This window comes from Corylus avellana, chromosome ca11 (genome assembly GCF_901000735.1).
Source record: "Corylus avellana chromosome ca11, CavTom2PMs-1.0".
Lineage (NCBI taxonomy): Eukaryota > Viridiplantae > Streptophyta > Magnoliopsida > Fagales > Betulaceae > Corylus > Corylus avellana.
Window position 1 is genome coordinate 20,513,438 of NC_081551.1, and position 10,629 is coordinate 20,524,066.

General features: G+C 37.5%; 3 protein-coding genes across 4 annotated transcripts; 1 reads left to right on the forward strand and 2 right to left on the reverse strand.

The window, feature by feature from the left end:
- The first annotated feature begins 521 nt into the window (after positions 1 to 521).
- Positions 522 to 3,657, forward strand: LOC132166168 (uncharacterized). Of its 2 annotated transcripts, none has more exons than XM_059576941.1 (7): positions 522 to 664; positions 804 to 865; positions 1,011 to 1,094; positions 2,196 to 2,250; positions 2,646 to 2,781; positions 3,223 to 3,273; positions 3,357 to 3,657. In XM_059576941.1, exons 1-7 carry the CDS (start codon positions 571 to 573, stop codon positions 3,454 to 3,456), a joined length of 582 nt encoding a protein of 193 aa, XP_059432924.1. In that variant the 5' UTR covers positions 522 to 570; the 3' UTR covers positions 3,457 to 3,657. The 2 variants fall into 2 exon arrangements, with proteins under 2 accessions (XP_059432924.1, XP_059432925.1); XM_059576942.1 differs by having other exon boundaries at positions 577 to 664; positions 809 to 865.
- Positions 3,658 to 4,057: 400 nt separating this feature from the next.
- LOC132165719 (F-box/kelch-repeat protein At3g06240-like) lies at positions 4,058 to 6,964 on the reverse strand. Its single transcript, XM_059576391.1, has 2 exons — positions 5,592 to 6,964; positions 4,058 to 4,338 (listed from the first exon to the last, which is right to left on the reverse strand). The coding sequence occupies exons 1-2, from the start codon at positions 6,764 to 6,766 to the stop codon at positions 4,314 to 4,316; spliced, it is 1,200 nt and encodes a 399-aa protein (XP_059432374.1). The 5' UTR covers positions 6,767 to 6,964; the 3' UTR covers positions 4,058 to 4,313.
- A 625-nt stretch (positions 6,965 to 7,589) lies between these two features.
- On the reverse strand, positions 7,590 to 10,253 carry LOC132165586 (large ribosomal subunit protein eL31). The gene is made up of 3 exons (XM_059576213.1): positions 10,163 to 10,253; positions 9,647 to 9,760; positions 7,590 to 8,064 (listed from the first exon to the last, which is right to left on the reverse strand). Exons 2-3 carry the CDS (start codon positions 9,727 to 9,729, stop codon positions 7,785 to 7,787), a joined length of 363 nt encoding a protein of 120 aa, XP_059432196.1. The 5' UTR covers positions 9,730 to 9,760; positions 10,163 to 10,253; the 3' UTR covers positions 7,590 to 7,784.
- Between the last annotated feature and the right edge of the window lie 376 nt (positions 10,254 to 10,629).

A 10,629-nucleotide genomic window follows, 5' to 3' on the forward strand; every position in this document is an offset into this window, starting at 1 on the left:
AATGCGTTTTTAAACACTCACGATTTTAAAAGTCGAACTATATTTTTGCACATCAATAACGTTTGACTGTGTTTTTAAATATCATGTTTTTATAAACTGTGTTTTGAATTGCCATCTTTTCAAACCGTTTGAAACTGCTAAACCAAACAGACAATCACTATAATTTTCTAAATAATGCTACTCTTTACACCAATTTATTACACAGACATCAAATATAGTATATTTTAAGTAGTTTATAATGCTAATCACTTAAAAAAAAAAGTATAAACCACTTAAAATACGGCATGTCAGCTGATATAACACGGGTGTGATAAATATTTATAAAATGTAGCATTACTTTAATTTTATCATGAAATTTAGCTTAGGTTTGTACATCTTCTGTACTCCAAAACGGCAGTCGCTTTTTGCATTGTGCAAAACTTGCATGGGTAAGGAGGAAGTGTTACACGTTCACTCTACGTTGTCGTTTGGAATCTCCGTGTGTACAACATTTAAGAATACCATCCCGAACACCGCACGGTTTCGTTCGGTGCAAAGAAAAGTGGAGGTCAGAGGGAGTTAATTGTGACGATGAATAAGCTGACCAGAAAATGGCGAAAATCTCATGAAGACGACGACTTCTCTCTTCCTACTCACGATGATACTCGTCCCATGGACACCCAAGGTCTCTCTCTCTCTCTCTCTCATGTTTAAATCTGCGTTGATTGCGGAGAAATTGCGAGCAGAGAAAAGAAATTCAATTTTTGAATTTGGAGGTTTTCACTTGCTGGGAGCTTTTAATTGTTTAGCGTATAATTTTGCAGAACAGGAGGAGTTGATTCGATCGTTAGAAAAGACTCAATCTCAACAGAGTCGTCTATGGAGGGTATTTTATATGATTTTCGTTTCTCAAAAAACAGAAATGGGCCTCCACTTAATGTTTCACGTTCTGTTCTTTGCTTGATTTTCTTTTTATCCGAATAATGAAATCCAATTTACTCTTTTTGTTTTGGTTTGTGTCTTTTTGGTAGCGTCTGTTCGCAGCAATTCTCTTTTGTTTTGCGCTATTTCTTGTGTACTCCATCTTCCAGCAGGCTTCATCTCCATGGGAACTGGTACGGAATCCTTCATTACGCTATTTCCAAACTTTTTGGCTTAGGGCAACTCAATGGTGGAGTTCTTAAAATTCTAACCATTAGTTCATTATTCATATTTTATGACCTCAAACGTAATAGAGACTATAATTCTAACATTCATCCAACAATACTGACGTGACACTCCTAACTAATTCTTAGATTAATCATTGTTAAATAAATTAAAAAATCCAATAGTTGATTAAGAGTGTCACATCGAACACTGTTAGATAAAATTATAGTATCTAGCATTTCTCTCTCTATGTATATACATACATAACGGTCCAGGAAAAGTACTAGCCATGGTGCTAGACTAATTAAAGTTATAATTGGTGTTAACTAGAATCATTGGGTACATATGTGTTTTCACAGTCCATTCAACCAATGTGGGAAGTAATGGGGTACCACAAATATACTATTGAATCATTGATAATGGTTACGTTTTTTAGAATCATGCAAAAGCTGTTGGTTATGTTGTCATAAATGGTAGATTTTACAAAATTTGTGACAACAAAGTGTGTTAATCTAGAAACATGATCTGATAATGGTGTTAGGTGTGGGTACCAATCCATTTGGGTCGGAAGTGTTCACTCTCCAACTTCCGACCCAACAGACGTTAGAAGTTAGATGTGCCTTCAAGGCGACCCACACCCTAGGAGGTGCTGAGTTGAGCCGACACTGACAACATCGGCTTAGAGGTTGGTGACCGACATTTTGAAGTAAAACAATCGTTGGGTTCAATTCAGTTCTGACTTCTAACCCAATGTCAGTTGGAAATAAAAGAAAGGGTTCTGACCTTCGAGCCAACCGGTAAGGTTGGAACCCCTCAGATCAGGTTGGTGGCTTGGATAATTGAACAGCTTAGGGTGTTGGAAAATGCTGTGTAGTACACTATTATATCAAATTTTGTAAATATTTGGAACTTGTTTGTTTGTTTGTTTGTTTTTGGCATTCCAGAGATTTCTTAATACTACAGAGTTCAAACTAGGGGCTATATAATTGCATATTGCATCTCATGACTTTTTGCTTTTAAAATTGGCATTTGTTCAATTAACTTTAACCCGTTGTTTCTTTGATGAACAGAGGTATCATGCTTACTTCATGGAGGAGGTGGACTCGTGGATGATTATATCTGCAGGTTCATTTCTCTGCTTATCACCATCTTTTTGCATTTGTTTTTGGCTGATTGCATTTCATTTATTGTGGGAGAGCCTTAATATCAAGTGTTCAACTAGCTTTTCGTTCAGTGTTTATTTTTTGGCCCTTGCATATATGGTTCTTTTACTACCTTACCCAGTCTTGGTTATCAGTCAAATTCACTGTTTCATGAGATGTGCGCGTTTGGACTAGTTTCAAGGGTGGCCAGGCAACAGTTTGTTCTGTGTTCCTTAACACATCATTTGTCTTTAATCTCTGTATTGTTACTATTAGAAGCGAGGAAATTTGACACCAGATATTGTGACTGAGGTTATGTTTCATACAATTGTTGTTAAATTCTTTTCTGATATAACTCTCGATTTTAAATTTGCACAGATTGGCTAGCTGTTTTAGCATGTTCATTGGCCATCATAGGGCTACTTCATAACTCGAAGCATCATAGGCAATGGATGTGGTACTCGTGCTTTGCTGGCATTATATTGGCAGTTTTCTGGTTATATTACATGTTGAGGTATGTCTAATTTCGTACATATTCTCTCTTGGTGCATTTTCTATTTCTACAACCAATTTTCAATACTACCATTTCAAAAACACAAACTAGAGAAAATTTTGCACTGCGCATCTGTTGATGAAAAATTTCTAGGCTTCTGTCCCCCCTCATTTCTTTTGCTTCATTGCCTTCCAATGCTTTTTCTCTTTTTCCTTTTTCAATCAAAGCTTCTTTCAATCTTCATTCAATTAAGTTGTGTTTCACTCTTCACTGTTCAATTTGTGTGCATTGAGCTGCAGAAATTGTGTTCTATAACGGTTCAGCTTTAGGTTCTCCAGGCCTAGTAAAATGATTTTTTTTTTTTTGGGTGAAGTGTGTTTTAGTATTTATATCCTGCTTTGTGTTCTAACATGTTAAGTTGCAATCATCTGTATACTTATCTGATACTTCCTTGGGTGGTAGATTGTCAAAGTTCCGGTGGGATGTTATCTGGCTTCCATTCGGGCCTGTTAGGTATGTTATAGCTTATTTGTCTCTGCATTTGTGTGTAACATTTTGTTCACTGAGAAATACACATACATGCATGGGAATTGCAGTGGAGCTGGAATGTGTTTGTACGTGGATCATCTACTGTCGGAGTCATCAGAAGAAATTAGAAAGCTTCGAGGCTATATGTATGCTTATAAAGCCATTTGAAAGGGAATTGCGGTTGCTGTAGTGGAGTTTGAGCTAGATTTTCAAAGAGATACGGGAAAAGACTGAAGGAGTGAAGGACATGGCTCCAGTGATGTGTGATGTTATATTAAGTTTTTGATGTGGATGTACTAAATTCTGAATGAAGCAACAAACCCCAATTTAGTATTTAAAAGCAAATACAGAATTGATTAATTAGATGTAGAGGTTTGGTCTTTTTTTTTTTTCCGAACAAATCATGTGAAATGATGAACTTCTATTGGCTATCATCTCACCATATAAATCTAGAATTCAAGTTGGTGTTTGTCGAAATGAGACAAGTATCATGTTGTTTGCCTTTTAAGCCCTAAAGACGGCAACAATGGTGTGCTAAAATGGCGGCATCTTCTACAAATGAAGATCCAGCAAGAGAGAGAATGCAACCTTAAAAAGGAAAATGCTAGAAGTACTACCATCTTTATTATAATACCTCTACAAATGCTTATGCGGCATTACGAGCCATATGAGACGTTAATTTAGTAGTTGAAATGATAAATGTAGGATAACTACTATGTCTATGTCAGATTGTAAAGAGGGTGTAGTAAAATTTGTAGTACTCTTATCGGCATTAGAATTGGTTTTAACTATTTCAACTACAACCAACTGAAAGTATCAAAGTCGTGAATCAAAAGATTTAAGAAACCAGGTATCTAAAGAACTACCCACTCAACACTATAGCCAAAACCCATGTAATCTTTAGAGAATGATTCTTCAAGGAAATCTCTACAATCACTCATTGGAATTTTAGCAACAGCAACAAGAGGGTAGAGCTCTTCCTATTCATTTTCGTCATCATCTTCCTTGTAAGCACTGCTAAAGTGCTAACCAAGGTCAAACCTCTCCAACCTGTACCCAAAAGAAAATTTAAAACAACAAATTAATAATGAAAAAAGTTAATGAAAAGAAGTAGAAGAATACATCTACACACTCAAATTGAAAGTAAGTTTATATTTTAGACTTGAGACTGATTCCTTCCAGAATGAACCAACAACATGAAACAGCATAAGGGAGACAAACTTCTTTCTCTAGTTCACTATGTCAATAGCCTACATGAAAGGGCATATTAACTTCTATAACCCATTAAAGCTGCCTAGAGATTGTCTAACATTTCCTGCATTCCTTTTCCTCTATTACAACAAATAAAAAGAGAAGTTTTTAGCTCCACCTGTATATGAAACAATATAACATGTATGCAAAATAATGTAATACAAACCTCCAATACGTTTAAAGCTGTATACAACTATATATGGTGATGGTGATGGTGCCTTTAATCCGTACTTAAAAAGTTATTAACGCATGCCAGAACGATAAATGAAAATGAGATGAACAAGAGTGATGTTATTACATTATCAATGGATAAGTAAGATTCACTTCTTCTCTTCAAAATGAAGTAAAAGCTAACAACCATCAGAACAATCTTCCGTTGTTTGAAAGATCAAGATTCTTAGTCTAAATGAGCATGAGAACAAAAACATTATAAAAAATGGGGCATGAAAATCCTAGTTAAACTCATCAACTCATAGATTGCTTTCAGACATATATAGGGATTACTCATTGCAAATCACTGTCTGCTTAAAGAAACCAATAATTCATATTCTGCTATATGGATGAAGGAATATCTAAGCAAACAAAGGACTAAAACACACACACACATTATAAGTCTTGAAAGATTGTCTATATTATGTCGTCTAGTATCTGTTTAATTAGAGAAAAGGGATATGCAAGGCTACAATCATTGGGAATTAAAAAAACTTAAAGAAATTGCAGGACCTGATCTAATACCAAGGAAAGAATCCTCTATGTGCAGGGGTTGGGGGAAACTGAATCTCTTGATGAAGTGACAACAAAAAACAACAGAAAAATCAATACCAAACATAGTGTTATACTCAGAAAGCAAAAACTAATATTAAGTTCCATTAATCATAACAAGACACTTAAAAAAATTTAATCACCCCAAAATACAGTGCACCACACATTAGAAAAAAAAAAAATAATAAATAAAAAATAAAAAAAAATCAGAAATAACAGTCATCTGGAATTTGAATGGAACATCATGGGATTAGGGAAAAATGAAGATAAAACACAATATAAAATCTTACCTTTCTTTCACTTCCACTTCCTCTACCTTTTCTTGAGAATGTCCCCCAGTTCTTGGAATTGACCCATGAGCACCATCATAAGCATTTGGTGAAACAAGACTTTCCAGATACAAAACCCCATCAAATTCAGAAAGCTCATATGGGGAAATGAATATCCTCCTACAACGGTTTTCCTGCAAATTGTAGGCATCCACTTTCAGTCCACCTTGGAGGATTAAAGCTTCACCATTCTTAGCAAAGCATAACGGTATCGAATAGTCAAGAACATATGCCGGCTCCGTCCGTCGTGAAACATTGGCCAATTTAATCCAAGACACCTCTGCTCCCTCTTCCTCCATTGCCCACAGCTCAACACCCTTCCTAAATTCAGAACAACAGGCACAAAGACACTCTCCTAGAACACCCAGCATCGGCCCTGCAGCGAAACTCCCATCAGGCTTTGGCAACTCACGAAATTTCTCCTCCACAAGATCAAAGGAAACGATCAGCGTCATTCTATCTGTATCTCCTCCATGTTTTGCTTGCCAATAAACAGACCCATTGAAGAAGGTCCCCATCGGATCAAGAAGATCAAATTTGCACCCACCATAACAAATCCTCCTCCAAGAACTGGTTTTTAGCGAGAAAACATCCACGTTGATCATCTTCTCAGATCCATTTCCACGAATTACTCTAACTAGCTTGTAATCATCATTGCAAGAATCATAACCAAAACCATAAGAACCATCTCCCTCGCCCTGGGGTTCTTGTAGCTTCTTGTACTCTCTTATACATGGGTTCCATACGATGACGTTTCTTTCACCTAGGCCTAAACACAACAACCCGTTACAAGAACCCAGAAGCTTAGCAGAACGGATGGAACCCGTTTCAACTGGTAATTGAAGATTCTTTACAGCAGAGTTTTGGTCATCATCGCCATTGAATAAGGCTTCGTAGTCAAAAAACTGGATCTTACACCGATAGATAAACGACATAAAGACTTTGTGCATTGATCTTCGTTTAAGGTGCATTTTGATGAAGTGGGGGTCAGAGATAAGAAAGCGCCATAGCTTTGAAACGCACCTGAGCCGACATAAAGACTTAATGGGCAATCTTGAAAGTATTTCCTCCATGATTTCGTAGGGAAGGGTGGCGGCCATGGCCGTCTCGCTTTGGTTTGCCTGCCTTGCCGCCATTCCTTTCGTCACAGCTTCTCACGCAGAGAGGGTGGTATGTTTGTCCGGTATCGTACAGCACACAGTTTATACGCAGCGCTATCCTTTATATATACCATCATTTTGGTTTTGGGATAACGTAAAAATCCCCATGCTGAGTCACGCGTTTGTTAAAGCGTTAACTTACGCCACGGTTTCAGACGAGAAAATGGAGGTAAGAAAAGGAAACACTCGGCAGCCGGCACAATTAGCGGCGATTTCGAAGACCTTATCGCTCACAGGCGGAGAAGATTCGACTAAATCTTAAGCTACCATATTTGTTAAATCCTATGCGCCATATTCATCCTCCTAATTCCTAAAGAAAGCCTACGTGCCACGTTGTGATCTCATCTTATAAATCCATTGATGGATGGGACAAGAGACGAAGAAATAGCAGCTTTTCCTACTTGCGAGCTCAAAAGGTCAAATGGGATAAGGCAAAAATAGAATGAAAATGATATTACAAAAATTAAAACATTAAGGGGGTATTTCATTAAGAGTAATAGTTACAAGGAAATAAATATAGTTTTTCCTATTTTTAAGAGTAATTAATACTAAAAACTATATTTTAATTCAACAATTATCTTATAATATTGATTGATAAGAGAGAGAAAATTGCATTTATTTTTTTAATTTAAAAACCCTTACCACGTCAGTTTGAAAAAATTTTTGGGTTCATTTGTTTGACTCCCTAACACTTCTCATATCATTTTAACCGGTTTCACTTTCCCCTCCCCAATCTCAACCAAAGAAAGTACATAATAAGGTACCACCATCACCTCATGCAAAGGATTTTTCAACAAGATAGAAGCAATTGGAAAAACTGCATTCACTACAACCAAAGATAAAATAACCAAGTTGAGATTCTTCTACAAGCAATAATAATCGTAAATCGGGAAAAACAAGTCTGATTCATAAAACTTAAAATGCCAAGACAAACTCTCATCTAAAACCACCACCCTTATAACAGCAAGTTTTCTTATAACAGATAATTAATAAATCAATCATCCTCTTCAATGACCTTCGTTCCCAAACCCCCAAGTCCCTCTGGTGGGACTTCAGCAACGGTGACAAGAGAGTAGAGCTCTTCCTTTGCATCTTCATCGTCGTTCCTCTTTCGAGCAATGCGAACCCTAATCCTCCTTGGAACACTTCGGATTCCCCTGCTCCAGATGTGCTTGTTCAACTTCACATCCACTCTGACATCCTTCGTTCCCATAGCTTTTTGTGCAAACTTTCTGATCTCCTTTATTGCCTTGGGAGCCTTCTTCTTGAATGTGCTGTTTTTCAAGAATGATAGTAGAAAACAATCTACTTAGATCCCTTCACATAATCTTAGAAATAGTAATTATATTCATTGTACAGTTCTGCACAATTACTGTCTTCCATGTAATAATGCAAACTTGGAATAAACTGAAATATGTTGAATCATAAAATTTCACATTACCACCACATCACCTCTTACATTAAAAGGGGTAAACGCAATGGTTGTGGTGAAAATAGTTGGTGACTATTATCACTATGTCATCATGATAACATGCAATGCATATCCATCACATGCATTGCAACAAACTGAGGGAATCACCATTGCTTCAGCAACGGAAGCAATAACAGATGAACCATTGAAATACAGCTTTTGCATTAAAACACCAACCAATGTGCTTCTCCCCCCTTGTTTTTAATGTCGCTTAATTAAAATGACCAATGAGCTTTAGCTCAAATGGTACTTACTCTATTTGTAGCAAGATGGAGGGAAGAGGTCGTGGGTTCAAGTCTGGTGCATGTGTAAGTTAAGCAAACATTATCTCATCCATTGTTTATACCAGCCCTTGTTCTCCATCAACAACCACAGCTAGCCCATGGGGAATAAGGCACGAAGAGAGGGAGATCATTTATGTACATTACCAACTATTACTTAGAAAATTTTAGTGAACATAAACTCAGAATCTCACTCCATGACTGAGAGAGTATTTAGTGGTCCAAGACCTCAGACAGGCACCCAACCAATTATCAGAATTTGGCAGGGAATCTGACATTGTGACCATGGTCTACAACCTCATCCTAAACAAACACTTTTCCTAGCAATCAAACCCCTCTCCCTCTCTCTCTCTCACACACACACCATATTGTGATGACCCCCCCCTCTCCTCTCCACCAAAGAGAAAAGCCCATGTGAACAATTGCCAGCAGACACCTCTGCCACGACATCCACCACAATCTCACAACCTACACTTGAAGCCTTCCAACTAAATACCCAACTAACGAAGTTTCTTATGACTATCAGAACCACTGCCCATTACCAAGCATTAGAAAGCCAGTCAGCATCATCAAACCCCCAATTTTCCATCTCCAATCCTTTATCTAATCACCACCCCAACTGCATAAAGGTTTCTTTCTGCTGCTGAGGAATGACTTCACTCACTACCCTCCACTGTAAACGGAAAAAGAAAGGCCACCAAAGGCCTCCGTATAAGACAGGTACAGCTAAGGAATAGTGCACTCAAAGGAACAAATCACCAAAGTGTTCCCAACGTACATTGTCAAACGGTACTTGGATAATTCAACCTACTTCTCATAGCATGGCCACCTTCTATATCCATTAACCAAACGTAAATCCAAATCGAAATTTCATAGATTGGACAACCTCGAATAACCCATGACATGTGAAAACCACCCAACCCCCTAACCGTGTTCCTACACCTCAATGAAAAAAGTAGAAACACAACATTAAGCCACTCAAACAGCAAGTTATACAACCAAGAAACAACATAACACATAATTGATAAACCCAACATGATAATTGCACATAAGAAAGCTTTAAAACGATCAAAACAAAAGGCAGAAGAAAAAAAAAAGTGTTACCAGCTATGCAAGCGCTTGTGGAGGTTGATCGTATATTCTCTGGTAACTACCTCCTCCTTCCTCCCCTTGGTATTCTCCACCATTTTCACTCTCCCTTCTCCTCAAACGGACTACCTGCCATTCAATCACACACTCGTCATTTTATATTTCCCACAACAGCCTAAATTCCATTGAAATATAAGAAGCTTTTCCTAGATACACACCCAAAACCATTTGAATTTCAAAGCATAACCAAAATAATCTTTAACAAAAAAACCAACAATAAAAATAAATCTTTAAAGGTAAACTAGGAGCTTTATAGAAATTCAAGGATAGTCAAATCATTTGGTTGCTGGGAAACCGCAGGGATCGTAAAAAGAAAAAAACCTATTGCAAAATAAGATAACATGAGATCCAGAGCATTGTTTCATTTTCTTTCTCTGGGTTTTTCTCAGCAATCAAACAGTGGGTAAAGCACTTAAGCTAAGCGCTTAGAGAGCGAGAGAGAGAGAGAGAGAGAGAGAGAGAGAGAGAGACCTTGAGGGCTTCGAGTGGTGCAGAGAGAGAGAGAAGCGATAGCGGAGGTGGGTGCTCAACTAAAAACTTAGAACCAAAACCCTACATCGCATACCGTAATAAAGGTCTATAATTGTTTTTTTTTTTTCTTTTTTAATTTGTTCATAGTCTAGCAAAATGGCGTTTTTAACCTTATGGCAGCGGTGGGCCGGTGGCCCCCTGCTTTCTTTGCTGTTTCCTTTTGGTTCTCTCTCTCTCTCTCTGTCTGGGGCTTTTGACCCTGGGAATAAGGCAAGCGTGGGCCGGGTACTTAGGATAGGTGCAGCCTGACCCAACCCGGAGTGTAACTTTCTGCTGTTGTTGGGCATATTATATATATAAAATCTGATATTTTGTGTTGAGCGAAGTTGGGTTGTAGATTATTATTATTATTTTTATTTAACTCAGTCCTATTAAACTGATATTTATTTTTAAAACATATAATTTTG

Excerpts from the sequence above, each read along its gene's own strand:
- LOC132165586 (XM_059576213.1), bottom strand. The coding sequence starts at position 9,729 with ATGGTGGAGAATACCAAGGGGAGGAAGGAGGAGGTAGTTACCAGAGAA. Across the intron at positions 8,065-9,646 it reads CACAAGCGCTTGCATAGCTG|CACATTCAAGAAGAAGGCTC; the intron begins GTAACACTTTTT and ends CTTGAAAAACAG.
- LOC132165719 (XM_059576391.1), bottom strand. The coding sequence starts at position 6,766 with ATGGCGGCAAGGCAGGCAAACCAAAGCGAGACGGCCATGGCCGCCACC. Across the intron at positions 4,339-5,591 it reads GAAGTGGAAGTGAAAGAAAG|GTTGGAGAGGTTTGACCTTG; the intron begins GTAAGATTTTAT and ends TTTTGGGTACAG.
- LOC132166168 (XM_059576941.1), top strand. The coding sequence starts at position 571 with ATGAATAAGCTGACCAGAAAATGGCGAAAATCTCATGAAGACGACGAC. Across the intron at positions 866-1,010 it reads AACAGAGTCGTCTATGGAGG|CGTCTGTTCGCAGCAATTCT; the intron begins GTATTTTATATG and ends TCTTTTTGGTAG. Across the intron at positions 1,095-2,195 it reads CTTCATCTCCATGGGAACTG|AGGTATCATGCTTACTTCAT; the intron begins GTACGGAATCCT and ends TTTGATGAACAG.